At 40.4% G+C, this 15,230-nt stretch overlaps 1 protein-coding gene across 1 annotated transcript in view; it reads right to left on the bottom strand.

Moving 5' to 3' along the window:
- jmjd8 (jumonji domain containing 8) overlaps window positions 1–15,230 on the bottom strand; it is a 27,855-nt gene that overhangs the window by 11,537 nt on the left and 1,088 nt on the right. The window contains 6 exon segments of the mRNA XM_043711091.1: window positions 722–841; window positions 2,116–2,154; window positions 2,157–2,204; window positions 3,335–3,431; window positions 6,661–6,709; window positions 8,687–8,776. Coding sequence (XP_043567026.1) covers window positions 722–841; window positions 2,116–2,154; window positions 2,157–2,204; window positions 3,335–3,431; window positions 6,661–6,709; window positions 8,687–8,776 — 443 coding nt within the window.

Raw genomic sequence — 15,230 nt, 5'->3', positions numbered from 1 at the left:
ACCTACAGCTCAGTGAGCAAACCTACACCCTAAGACCATTTGATCCTTGCTTCAAACCAGTCATTCGGTTATCAGCTACATGACCACTCCTGATTTCTTTGAGATTCAGCCACAGACTGAAATAAATCTAAAGAACATGTTCCAATCTTGGGCACAGCCTTGCTTCAATTAAGGTTTCACTGTCAAATATATTTGGGTTTCTGCAATCAAGAAGAATGTTTTTAAAAAGATTCTGATCTCTTTTCCAACACTATCTTACTGCTTTACAGCTCCTGACTTTGTTCTTCCTATATCTAACAGCTCAGCCTCACTGTGCTTTCTCCAGTTATTGGCTCAAATTTAGTACCCATGCATCCTCTCCTTCACTATTAGTTCAACGCCATAACTTTGCCTCACAAATTCCTGCCAGCTTCAATCTATCAGCCTCACAGCTACCTTTCATATTGATTTGGGCCTGTGATTTTATCAGTTTTTCCAAAATGAAGTCACAAAATAAAATTCAGATTTACTAATACATAAGACAATTTCTGCTTGCCTCAGCCAACTGTACTGGCATCAATATTAGGAGGTATGACTTGTGACTTGCACATGCCATTGAAGTGGTCTATTTGTTGATGGGTTTGTGTTGTTCAAAACCGCAGTAGAGAAGCTGAAGATTCTGTCTAGCACAGACACATGAGCAAAAAACCTATTTCCACGTTTTATGACCTTATGGACTAACCTGCGATCCCGAAACTGTAAGCCCCAGTTGTCCCAGGTAGTTGGTATGGAGGCTGGATATATGTCCTGAACAGCGAGTCCCACTCTGTAAAATTGTTATCTCCAAAGAAGTAGAATGTATCTGCTCACACAGGAAACATCGCAGAAACAACTTGTCATTGCAGATCTTCATTACCAGACATGCACTTGTCCCTCTCTAACCATATAGTCATCTTAGTGCCTTTGATTTCCCACAGTAACACTGTGCCCTTTTAAATCATTGCAGCTACTCAACAGCAGTGGGGTCATCAAGACTAGGCTACAATACAAAGAATGACTCAACACTGTTGAGGAGTGTCCACTGATCAAACTTGAAAGCAAGCTTAAAGACTTCTAAGTACTCACTGACAAGGCTCTTGCCTCCCTGTAACTGCATATGCTAATAAAACAGATAGTGAGTCACAATAAGCGGATTTGAGAAGAATTAATTTAGTCAATAATGTCATTTGTATGAAGTGTACTGCTTCGCTAAATGTGACACTGGTGAAATACAGGTTCAGTTGCACCATGCCACGTCTTCCTGATCACAGAATGGTTGCTTTGGGGAGTCCAAGTGTCTCCCCACAAAAAAATAAAAGAAATTGGAGAATGGCTCAGATCAAGCTGCTCATATTTTCACTCCGAGCGATTAGAGCAGAGTGGTACTGATGAAGGCTCAAATGCAGATAACAAGTCAATCATTGGCCCAACACGATACAAAATTAAAACATTTTTGCCCATTTACATCTTCAAAAATTTATTTATTTATCAAATGCAAAACCCAGACAAGAATAGTTTGCTCATTCACTAAGTATAAGGTGATCGCTTAGTCTGTCGGAGGGATGCTCCTTGATAAACGTGCAGTATTGCGTGTGTCTGTCTACAAGTGCTAAGGTGTTTTGTAATGAGGTTCTGGCATTTGAGGTTGGCTGCACTGCATCTTAACCACTCTCACCATGGTAATCCAAACCTTAACATTTGACAGATGGGGATTAACACAATAAATCTGATAGCGATTCTGGTGGTTCCATTCCTTGATCCAGAGCATGTTAACTGATAGATCTTGCTCAAAAAGGTTACACCTAAAATGATTCTTGTTAAAAGTGAGTTTTGAGGTTGGATGTTATGGTATCAGATATGAACTCTCTTATACTGATTCACTTAGTACCCCTAGTTTGAATAATTCTGGAAAAGACACTGATGTAAAGTATAAAATATGACCTCAATGTGCAGGAACGTGCTGTTCAAACAAAGTTCTAGGACCGCTATCTTTTCATATATTATTATTCCTCATTTGTTGTTTTCTCTTCATTCCTATTGGTATGTATGAAAGGGTGCCTTTGGAATCAATAATCTTTCAATCAAAGAAAAACTCACCGCTTCCCAAAGAATCCAAAGACTGCGGTTTCATCATGTGTTCACATATTCTTTAAAAGGAACATCAACGGTAATGTAGATACGGTAAACTGTTTATTTGAGAGTATAGCTGGTGATTTTGCTTGTATTTATACTGATTTTTATGACAACTGCAGATTTTCCCTTGATCTTCATTTTTTGTTACACTTAGAACACTATTTACATATTGGCTGGAGTGAGACAAGGAGAGAAAATAAGCAGATTACATACTGCATTGCATTGGATAAATTTCTTTTTACATTTAATTCATAGTTGCTCGATGATTCACTGTTGACAAAAACACATTTTAAGCAGTCCTAATGGACCAATACATTACAGCAGACAGATATAAAGCTGAAGACGAAAAGCAGGTGGAACCCAGGAGAAGCAGCAAAACAAAATTGTTCTTGTCGTGGTGTTTTACACATATACATCCAATAAATTCAGTAACAAAACTGTGTGTGTTCAGAAGGATATAATGCAAAAAGCTATCGCAATAAATGGACCAGTGAGAAAGTCAGGCCATCCAGTGAGATACTGAATGGGAAGAAATGACCAACAATATTTTCAAACCTTGCAGCATCCAAAAAATGTGAGGAAGTCAAATGCTTGCACCCTGTACTGGGAAAATTAACGTATGCACTTAGTGGGAAAGGGAAGGAAGAGAAGAATACAGCACAGTACAGCTTATGAACAAAGAAGCCTTTGACATCTCAATGTACACATTTTTACACATATCCAATATGGATCTCAGTATAGGGAGCATATGCACAAAATTTGCCCACAACACAAAAACTGAGGCTTTATCAAAGAATGAGGTAATACATTTGGAAAAAACAATGACAGTGTGTACACTGAATGAAACTGTTGATTGGTGCGAATGAATAAAATCAAAAACAACCAAGTATTCTTTTTAAAACTGGAGACTGCTAAATCCTTCAAAAGGAAAACTGGATAATGATTTGAAGCAGCAGAGAATACAAGACTCTTGGGAGAGAGTGGGATATTGAGATTGGTATTAGATTGCCTTACCAAAAAACTGATGTAAGCATGATGAACTAAAATCTTCTAAGGATATAAAAGAAAAGGGAAATTTTAAAAAACCGTATTGAAGTAGTTCACAGAAGAAACTAAATCAGCAGGTTAGAAATTATAACTGGCCTACAAAGGGGTATGGAATGTGTTTACTAAACGTGTGTACCTTTCCGATAGGAGTAAGTGTTTGCTGTGCTCAATCTCACCAACCGATTTCCAAACTCTTGCAGGAGACTTTGCTTTGAACAGAGAGCCCGGAATTGCTGCAAGATTCAAACACATACAATGCCAGGTCACAGAACATCTTTCAGAGGAGGTTTGGCACTTCACCATTTCCTGTTGTGGTGTCTGACACTAATAACAACTGTTGGCTCAGTAATGACATCCCCATATTTCGACATTACATGTGCAGAATAATGGATTGGTTTGAAAATGACTAGTAAGACTATAATTTAAAAGAGGAGTATAAATTACATCATGAACCACATGACTGAAGAAAGAGTTGAGAGATTAAAACTTGAACATGAGCTTAAATTACAGTCCTGGTATCTAGTGTACAACTAAACTTCTACTCAACAACAGACTACAATTATATGTTTCTGTTTGACTCAGTAACAGTCAGCAGGTGGCTAGTGTACTGGGCTGGCTTTGACTACATCTTGAATAAGTTCCAGAAAGCAAACTGTAGATCATTTTCTTGAAAACAAACCTGTCTTCAGCACTTCAGACAAGCTAAACCTGCATTGTCTTCATTGGCAGGAGAGGGAAGGGGGAGTTGCTCTTGTTTCTCCTGTTCCAGAAATCTCTCAGCTTGCTCCAGCCAACAATCATCCCTCAGCCAATGCCAACAAGAACAGATTAACTGATGATCTCATTAATGTTTGAGCGAACTTCTTGAACATTAAATGACTGCCATTAAATAACTGGGATTGTTATGCAAAACCATCTCATTGTAGGTGTAGTGCTTTGAATATTTTTAAGAGGTGCGATCTTGGTGTTATCATAGAGTCATAACGACATTCGGCACAGAAACAGATCCTTCGGTCCAACTTGTCCATGCTGACCAGATATCCCAACCCAATCTAGTTCCCCCTGCCAGCACCCAGTCCATATCCCTCCAAACCCTTCTTATTCATATACCCATCCTGATGCCTTTTAAATGTTGCAATTGTACTAGCCTCCACCACTTCCTCTGGCAGCTCATTCCATACACATATCACCCTCTTGCATGAAAAAGTTGACCCTTAGGTCTCTTTTATATGTTTCCCCTCTCAACTTAAACCTATGCCTTCTAGTTCTGAACTCCCCCACCCCAGGGAAAAGGCTTTGTCTATTTATCCTATCTATGTCCCTCATGATTTTGTAAACCTCTATAAGGTCACCCCTCAGCCTCCGATGCTCCAGGGAAAAAAGCCCTAGCCTATTCAACCTCTCCCTATAGCTCAAATCCTCTAACTCTGGCAATATCCTCGTAAATCTTTTCTGAACCCTTTCAAGTTTCACAACATCTTTCCGATAGGAAGGAAATCAGAATTGCATGCAATATTCCAACAGTGGCCTAACCAATGTTCTGTACAGCCACAACTCCCAACTTCTGTAACTCCCAACTCCTGTAACTCAACACTATGACCAATAAAGGAAAGCATACCAAATGTCTTCTTCACTATTCTATCTACCTGCGACGCCACTTTCAAAGAGCGATGAACCTGCACTCCAGGTTGTGAGAACATATGATTTAGGAGTAAGATTAGGCCATTCAGCCTATCAAGATTGTTCTGCAATTCATTAAGATCATGGGTGAGCTGGCTGTAGTCTGACCCCTGCTTTTCTTCTACTCCCATAACCACTGATTCCCTTGTCTATCAAAATCTAATTCTACCTTCATTACATTCAATAACGCAGCATTCACTATTTTCTGGGTATAAAAGAATTCCACAGAATAACAACTCTCAGAAATAAATTCAAGGCCCTCTTAAAAGAAAGAACTCTTATTCTTAAAATAGTTCTTCAGAATCTTAAGATCATATATCATTCTTCAAAATTTCAAGTAGTACAGGCCCAGTCTACCCAACCTTCCCTCATAGGATAATACCCTCATCCCACGAATAAGTCAAGTGATATGTTTCTGAACAGCTTTAGTACAATTTTCTAAAGTGTCTCTTTTTGCTCCCCTATCTAGTCTGGTTAGCTTGGCAGTACTGTGGTCAACATGTGTCCATTTAGAGTCATAGAGATGAAAACAGACCCTTCGGTCCAACCCATCCATGCCGACCAGATATCCCAACCCAATCTCGTCCCACCTGCCAGACCTGGCCCATATCCCTCCAAATACCTATTCATACACCCATCCAAATACCTTTTAAATGTTACAATTGTACCAGCCTCCACTACTTTCTCTGGCAGCTCATGCCATACTTGTACCACCCTTATTTCAATGATTTCTCCAATTTACTATTAGAGATTCTTCAGGAAATTGTATAACACACTTAACCAGCACCAGCTGAATACACTTGGCTGTGGGTGTAATTATATTAAATACATTACCAGGGTGACATTTCTACTTAAAAATCTCTCAACTGCTGAGGCAAGTAATTTTACAGCAGGAATTCATAACCAGAGAACAAATCATATGAAATTCATTTCATATTCCAGACCAAAAAAAAGAAAAGCATTGCTTGAGTAATTTCCAAAAAGCCCTCTCCTATCAAAGAATAAATGTGCAAATCCAGTAGATAATCAGATTCCCCAAAAGAGGAGATTTTCAGCCCATATACCTGGCCAAGTGCCAGAAGTACTTTGCAAATTAGCTCTCAGCTGAAATGCTACACTCAATCTGTGCTACACTCAATCATTTTTTTAGGGAACAGGTCAAGACCTTTGAAAAGGTAGGAACCATATTTACAAAAATGGTACCAGAGATGAGGTACTTCAGCAATCTCACGTCAAACACAAGAAGCCTGGGTTGTTCTCCTTAAAGCAGTGTTGTGAGGAGATTTGATAAAATAATGAATGGTTTTAACAGAGTAAATACACAGAAACTGTGTCCAGTGGACAACAGGATTGCAACCACAGGACACAGATTTAAGAGTGTTAGCAGAGAGACTAGAGGCAACACAAAGAAACATCTGACCTGTCACATTGTTGTGAACTGAAACATATTGCCTTAAAGATGGTGAAACTTTCATAAGAGAATTGAATAAAAAAATGTAATGGGAAAGAATTCACAGGTCCATGAAGAAAGAACAAAGGTGTAGGAATAATTGGTTAGCTTGAACAAAGGACATAATTGGCACAATGGGCTGAATGACCTCCTTGCACTGTATCATTCAAAGATTCTAAGTGATAAAGCATATATTCTGTTCAAAGACTCGTTTGCTTGGAACACATAAGCATACATCTAGCAAACATAAATTAGAGCACTTCGAAATGCCACAACTTTGCTTTTTAATGAGTTATGTTTGAACAGAAAACTGCACATCAAAAGTCATTCACCTCATTCTGTGTGATTCCTCGGATAATCACCGGCTTAGAATATGCGGACCTGTAAAACATGGAATGCTATGTTTTATTTTAACAATTGGAACATACAAACGTTTTGTCTTCATTGGCTGCCAAGTGCAAGTACAGAAACATGTAAGAACTATGTTCTCACTAACAGTTTATTTTGCCAACTTTTTTATACTTATCAAATTAGTCTTCTCATCAAAGATTTACCCAATGAAGCAGCAGAACCAAGTACAACCATTTTCAAACCAACAGGTCATAAAACTGAAGCACATGAAACAAGGAAATGAGAAATAGAATCAAAAATCACACATGGATTCCACAAGGGCCTTACAGCCATTTAATTTATAAAGACTACTCTATTTAGTCCAAATTCTTGTTTCTGTTGGCAGCTTTGAGCATTTCTTGAATAATCACAAAGCAAACATTCACCATAACGATTTTGGCAAAAATCGCCATAAGTTAGATCAATGTGCCCCAATACTCCAGTGACAAATTTGTATCAACGTTTCCTGGAGAACTAAATGAAATGAATTGTACAAAGCAGTAAATCAGATGAGATGTAATCATTGGGCAAGATATTGATTCTGTTGCAATGGTTTCTCAGGCTAAGCCCAACATCTATTAAGTATCATAGCAACTGTGAACAATTCTGCTACTTTCAGAAAATCCCGATTAAACTTGTATCTTAACTCTTGGTCAACAAAATGCATTATTGTGTGTGCGAACTTTTAAGTTCACGTCAGCTCATGTGATAAACGGTTACAATCTCTTCCAAGGCAGCTTTTTAAGTGGTTGTTGTAATAAAAACGACAAATCTTTGATCAGATGTTTGCCTGGATTAGTTGAGTAAGGAGATGTAAATATATCTCATGAAGTATCAGACTACTTGGCAAGTCAAGAGCTCAGCATTGATCAAGGGTAACACTTGGTGTGCAGATTAGTTAGATTGATCTCCCATTATATGTCAAATTATATGTTAATTTGGATCAATAGGCAACGGTTTGTGTCTAGTCTATGTGGAGCTCAGTGAAGACACAGCCTCGAGGAAATAATGATTCGGAGATGCCAGTGTTGGACTGGGGTGTACAAAGTTAAAAATCACAACACCAGGTTATAGTCCAACAGGTTTAATTGGAAGCACACTAGCTTTCGGAGCGACGCTCCTTCATCAGGTGATTGCGGAGGGCTCGATCATAACACAGAATTTATAGCAAAAATTTGCAGTGTGATGTAACTGAAATTATACATTGAAGAATTGATTGTCTGTTAAGCCTTTCATTTGTTAGAATACATTGATAGTTTCACTTCTTTCATGTGTAAATCACAAAACCATTTTTTTTAAGTTGCATTCTCGGGTTAGCTGTTGACAATGGTGATAGCTAGACAATATGTTGAAGGTGTTAGCCCCCTGTGTTCTCTGTCTATGACCTGATGTTTAGATTGATTCCAATCTAAAAAGTGAGATAACAGAGTTTTACATAAATTCATGCAGTTTTTGAGCTCAGAGTTCTACATGAATGTATGTGGTTTTTGAGCAAAGTGCAACGTAACTCTGAAAGTGGACGTCGGGACAGGCAGCAGAGGAAAGTGGCCGAGCGGAGGCCGATAGCTACGTTCAGTACCCGGAGGGGGGGCCGCGCCCGGGACCTTGGGGCCGTGTCACATTGTACGTACACACACGTATACACACACGTACACACACACGTACACACACACGTACACACACACGTACACACACACGTACACACACACGTACCACACAGACTCCCACACATGCACCCCCTCACAGACTTAAGACACTCTGCACTCACCACACACACAAAAATAATGGTCCATGCCAAGGATCCACCAATATTATAGCAGAGATTTTCAGTAAATTCAAATTCTAAAAGGCGGAGATGTTGGAGACGGATGTAGTGGATTTGGCAATGGCTATGATCAGATGAGATACATTTCAAACTCCACAAGTAGAGGACTGAAGGATATGTTCAGCTTAGCTGCAAAAACATACCGGTGAACAAATTCAGAATAGGTCAAAGTGTCTCTCACTTCCACATTGCAGGGTCCTTGGTCAACCATCTGTGTGGAGTGTTCTGTCTTCCTGCAAACAGGAAGTGCAAAATGAATTTTCCAAGTCATTGTGCAGAGCAGTTGGTGGGATTAACACATAAATCACTAAACAGGTAAGACAGTTAGAAGGCTTTAACGCCATCTGGGTTTGCCTATAAAATTCCAGGCCATTTAAAACTAACACATTACCAAGATGTGCTTTGAGACACTCTCAGTCAGGACATGACTGCAAATAGTTATTTGTTTTTTCTCATTAGATAATCAAGAATTTCAAATATGATATCTGAAATGAAATCCTAACAAACTAAAATTTGGGTCACTTAAATTCACTGAAATCTTTGCATACAGCCTTTATATAATGTAACTAAAGATAATTGGTCTTTTTGAAAAAGTGTATGCGACTGTATGTATAATTTATTAAGCCTTCGGGTCGGGGATTATTTTCCCATAATCAAATCAGTTTCCTGAAATGTCAAAGGCAAGGCTCCCAAAGTACCATTATACAATCTGCCATAGCAGTGCTCCATATTTCTAGCACTGTGACTCACAGGTACTGTGGATAAAACATGTTGAAAAGTGACATTTCACAAGGGAACCAAAACAGTTTATTCCTGAAATCCAACAGACATTAGTGATAGCAAACTTCACAAACCAGTAATCACAAGAACATTTCAAATGTCTGAAATAACTTTGAGACACTGATCAAAATACACAGCAGCGAGGATTTTGCTTGGTCACAATTTCTAACTGTAAATCATTACTAATGGGCACTTCATTGAGAATTTTTTCTGGGGAGTTGAAAACTGATTCATGGAGTATTAAAGTTCACTCTACAACTACAACATACTAAAATAAATCTCAATAAATCCAAATATGCCTCTGTTTTGTTTATACAACACAATTTAAAGAGAAGACACAATAGTAAATTCATAAGTATAAAAAATGTTATTGTTTCTGCATGCAGGAAAAAATGGGTCTCGTGGCAGAGTGGTGGTATTCCTGTCTTTGGCCTAGAAGGTCTGGGTTTAAGTTTCACCTGCCCCAGGGGTGTCATAGCCTATATGAACAGGCTGATTAAAAATATTTTCCTTTTACCAACATATAGAAGGGAGGGTTTTATGTAGTGACTGTGTACCTACTCAAGGGCCAGAAGGTCCAGATTCAAGTCCAAACTCAGAATGCACTGGTGTTGTAACTCATCCAAACAGGTTTAATCAAAAATAATCAACATGCAGCCATGAGCTTATCTTCAAAGTCTGTGAGAAGATTTGTAGCTCGGGTGCTCGTTGTTATGGTTCTGTTCGCCGAGCTGGGAATTTGTGTTGCAGACATTTCGTCCCCTGTCTAGGTGACATCCTCAGTGCTTGGGAGCCTCCTGTGAAGCGCTTCTGTGATCTTTCCTCCAGCATTTGTAGTGGTTTGAATCTGCCGCTTCCGGTTGTCAGTTCCAGCTGTCCGCTGCAGTGGTCGGTATATTGGGTACAGGTCGATATGCTTATTGATTCAATCTGTGGATGAGTGCCTTAATCTGTGGATGAGTGCCATGCCACTAGGAATTCCCTGGCTTGTCCTATAATAGTAGTGTTGTCCCAGTCGAATTCATGTTGCTTGTCATCTGCGTGTGTGGCTACTAAGGATAGTTGGTCGTGTCGTTTCGTGGCTAGTTGGTGTTCATGGATGCGGATTGTTAGCTGTCTTCCTGTTTGTCCTATGTAGTGTTTTGTGCAGTCCTTGCATGGGATTTTGTACACTACATTGGTTTTGCTCATGCTGGGAATTGCAAGAGCATTTCCGAACTGACAGCCAGACTACTGTGACCACTAGGACTCATAACAGCACACAAACCAACAGCCAACAACTCACCAGAACGAAGGACCCAATATCTAGCATGAGCAAAACCAATGTAGTGTACAAAATCCCATGCAAGGACTGCACAAAACACTACATAGGAAAACAGGAAGACAGCTAACAATCCGCATCCATGAAAACCAACTAGCCACGAAACGACACGACCAGCTATCCTTAGTAGCCACACACGCAGATGACAAGCAACATGAATTCGACTGGGACAACACTACTAACACAGGGCAAGCCAGACAGAGAACAGCCAGGGAATTCCTAGAGGCATGGCACTCATCCACAGATTCAATTAATAAGCACATCGACCTGGACCCATTATACCGGCCACTGCAACGGACAGCTGGAACTGACAACCGGAAGAGGCAGATTCAAATCACTACAAATGCCGGAGGAAAGATCACAGAAGCGCTTCACAGGAGGCTCCCAAGCACTGAGGATGTCACCCAGACAGGGGTCGAAACGTCTGCAACACAAATTCCCAGCTCGGCGAACAGAACCACAACAATGATCTTATCTGTTTGATGACTGGAATTATAATAAATTAAAATCCATTTACTAACCATTGTATGAATACTGTGCAATAACTTCATTGGGAACTGCAACAGGTGTCAATCAATTGAGACACTGGACACAAAAGTACAAAGCATCAAGCAAACTGGTGTGCTGTGTGGATAAGAATCTGGTTGTAGCATGTCTTTAGCATTTAACAATCAATCGCAAAACAAACAACTGACAACAGCTAAAGGCAGTGGTTCAGTCAAGCTCTGACAACATTACAAACCCAAGTGAAGCATTCAATACTTGCTGAACCGATCATAAAAACAGATCCTGGAGATTTAGATGGCACATTCGCGGTTGGTCACTAGAGGTGTACAGCAAAAAATGCAACAGAGTAACTTTCTACTCAGAATTGTTACAGCACAGAAAGTGGTCATTTGGCCCAAACCCTCACTGTCTCTCTTAATGAGCAATTCACAGTGTGCTGCTCATCTCCCCACAACCTTACACATTCTTGTATGCTGTGAAAATGATAACAGAAGAAAGTCTCCTGCTGAGAACTGTTTATTTTTGTTTTAAGCAGTAGCTAAATTACTATACATTCCTTACAGCCTTAACTCAGCCTCCAAGTCAAGCTTGTAGGTGCCACCTGATGAAGGAGCAGCGCTCCAAAAGCTAGTGCTTCCAAATAAACCTGTTGGACTATAACCTGGTGTTGAGTGATTTTTAACTTTGTTATATTCAAGTTCTACTCCAGAGGACACAAGATCATGCCCTCTCAGAGTTCATTTCACATACAAGACCAATCATCTGCAACATGAACCCCATTCTTGTTTATCTCCTGACCTCTCAAATTCCTTCTCAGACCCCTCACAGGCTGTAATTGTAAATTACTTCTTTTCAAAACTGCCATCATCACTTTAAACAAATCCAATGCTTGACCTATAATCTTCCATAAAGGTCACGTAACCCAAACTTTTTCCAGCTCCAGAACTGCTCATTCTCTGCATCCACTCTGTCAGCGCTTTGTCTTTGTACAGTCTCTTGCGGATCCCCTCCCCTCTCCCCTCCAACCATTGGTAACCGGGATTTCAACAAACTAGGCGTGCTTCGGGGATTTTCTGTAAAGACCCCACCCGCCTCTCCCAAACAAAAAGATCCTCCTTAAAACCCACGTGTATTAAAACTGTTGGATAAATGCACGTTGTAAATGTATTCCCTAAATTGACCTGTCTCAAATGTGAGGATGGAGATTGATGACTGGTGTTGATGCTGTGGTTGCATTATACATAATTGGAGATGGTACAGTTAATCAAATGGTCTGGTCCAGTTATGCTCTAATACTTATAAATTAATACATCAGGAGATAAAAAATAGGAACAGGAGTAGATTTTACAGACCTTCTAGCCTGCTCTCCTATTCAGTTAGATTATGGAGACTTAAGGGATAACATTTTCACACAGGGGGTGGTGCGTGTGTGGAATGGGCTGCCAGAGGAAGTGGTGAAGGCTGGTACAATTACAGCATTTAAAAGGTATCTGGATGGGTATATGAATAGGAAGGGCTGGGAGGGATATGGGCCGGGTGCTGGCAGGTGGGACTAGATTGGGTTGGGATAGCTGGTCGGCATGAACAGGTTGGACCGAAGGGTCTGTTTCCGTGCTGTACGTCTCTATGACTCTCTGACTCTTATATAGATCTCTGCTGATTCACTATTAGCCAAGATCATTGAAGATGGCAGGACAGATAGAGCGCAGCAAGTAAGGAGTATTGTATCCTTGGCTTTATTAATAGGGACATAGAATACAAGAGCAAAGAGGTGATGTTGAACTTGCATAAGACAATATTTTGACCTCAACTGGACTACTGTGCACAGTTTTGGATGTCACATTATAGGAAGGATGTTAACGCATTGGAGAGAGTGCAGAAGTGACTTACATAAATAGTTCCAGGGTTGAGAAACTACAATTACAAGGACAGATTGAAGAGAAGTAGGAGACAAGCATGTTAAGAGGAGATCTGACAGAAATTTTCAAAATTATAAGTGGATTATACTGGAGAGAATATAGAGGAGAATTGGTTTCTGCTTGCAAAAAGAACAGAAACGAAATGGCATAAATTTAACTTTACAGAAGAGGCAAAGGTAGTAGGAGGAAAAAAAACACTTTCTCTCAGCAAGTAGTTAGGGTATGGAATGCATTTCCTCGAAGCATGATGGAAGCAGGTCAAATTGAGGAATGCATAAAGGCATTGGACGATTATTTGGATAAAAATAATGTGAAAGGGTATGGGGACAAAGTTGGAGTTTGGTACTGGGTAATAATACTCATTTGCAGGCTGGTGCACACATGGGCCAAATGGTTTGACTCCATGCCATTGTATGAATCACTTTTGTATAAATACAATAAAATTAAATGGAGCAATCATCATTTCTGCTTGATGCTGAATTACACCCAATGTAATTCTCTGATTTTGAAGCTTTCTAACCTAATTTGGAACTACAACTTGCACTACATAGTGTTTTTACCAAAGCTAAAGCCCAATGGCCTTCACAGGAATGCCAACAATCACAAGCTGACAAGTTACATAAGGGTATATTAGAACAGGTAACCAAAAAGTACTTGAACAATGTGGTAGGCTTGTCACTATGAAGGAGGAAAGAAAGGAATAGAGGAAGGAGTGTCCAGGCAACTGAAGACAATGGCAATGCAACAAAAACCAGGAAAATACAATAAGCCAGAATTGGAGCAGTCCAAAGATCTCAAGACTTGGATTATGAAAGTTTACAGTACATAGATTGACAGGGACAAGAGCATGCAGAGATTTGTAAACACAATGATTGGAACTTTAAATTTCCACATCCGGTTCCAGTCTGGTTCAATAAGTACTGGGCTGCTCAGGACCTAACGTGAGTTAGGATAGCTGTAACAGAGTTTGAATGATATCAGCTTTACGGAGGGTACACAAGACAAGAGGCTAATCAGGACAGCAATGGCATGGTTAAATTCTGAGAAAACAATAGCATAAGTGAGGACTTCAGCAGTGGATGAGCTGAGGTACAGACAAAGATAAGGATGTTACAGAGGTGGGTGTGCAGTTTTGGTGATATGGAGTAGATAGTTCAGCTCAGGAGTCTGTGCCTAGGGGGTCAAAGGCTGTGACAGGGCCAGGACAGTAAGCACGCAGATGAAAAATAGGAAGGGGCGCTGGGAATGGATGGTCAACTTTTTAAAATTGAGCTGTGGCTAGGAGGCCAAAGATTCTGGGTTAAAGTTCCACTGCAGATACTTGAATACAAAAAATCTGGAGTGCCAGCCTAACATGATACAAAGGTAGTATTGCACTGTTACAGAGATGTTGTCTTTCAGATGAATCATAAAAAAATTATAAAGACACTTTCTGATATTGGAAGCGGTCATAAAAGATTCCCAATGTTTTACTTTGAAAAAAAGTGAAGCTGTCCTTAGTGTCATGACCAATTATCTTCCACCCCACCAACCTCTGTATACATCACATCATCCTCCACCATTTCCACAACCAACAAATGGACTCCACCACCAGAGATATATTTCTCTCCCCACCCCTATCCGCTTTTGGTAAAGACCATTCCCATTACAACTCCCTCATCATCCACGCGCCCCCTCCAACCCACCTCCCCTCTGGACACCTTCCTGCAAAACCTGCACCCACACCTCCCTTTCACCTCTGTCCAAGGCCCCAAAGGAGCCTTCCACATCCATCAGAGATTTACCTGCACTTTCACACGTCATTTACTGGATACGTTGCTCCCGGTGCGGTCTCCTACACACTGGGGAGACATGACACCTACTCGCAAAGCACTTCAGAGAACATCTCCAGAACACTCGCATCAACCAAACCCACTGCCCCATGGGCAAAAACTTCAACGACCCCTCCCACTCCGCCAAAGACATGCAGGTCCTGGGCCTCCTCCATTGCCACTTCATAACCACCCGACACCTGGAGGAAGATCACCTCATCTTCAGCCTCGGGACCTTCCAACTACACGGCATCACTGTGACTTGCACCTGTTTCCGCATTTCCCTCCCCCCAGTTCCAACCTTCCTACTCAGCACTGCCCTTATGACCTGTCCATCTTCCTTCCCACC

Source organism: Chiloscyllium plagiosum, chromosome 21 (genome assembly GCF_004010195.1).
Source record: "Chiloscyllium plagiosum isolate BGI_BamShark_2017 chromosome 21, ASM401019v2, whole genome shotgun sequence".
Lineage (NCBI taxonomy): Eukaryota > Metazoa > Chordata > Chondrichthyes > Orectolobiformes > Hemiscylliidae > Chiloscyllium > Chiloscyllium plagiosum.
The sequence above is the reverse complement of the archived record's forward strand: the minus strand, read 5'-3'. Positions and strand labels throughout refer to the sequence as shown.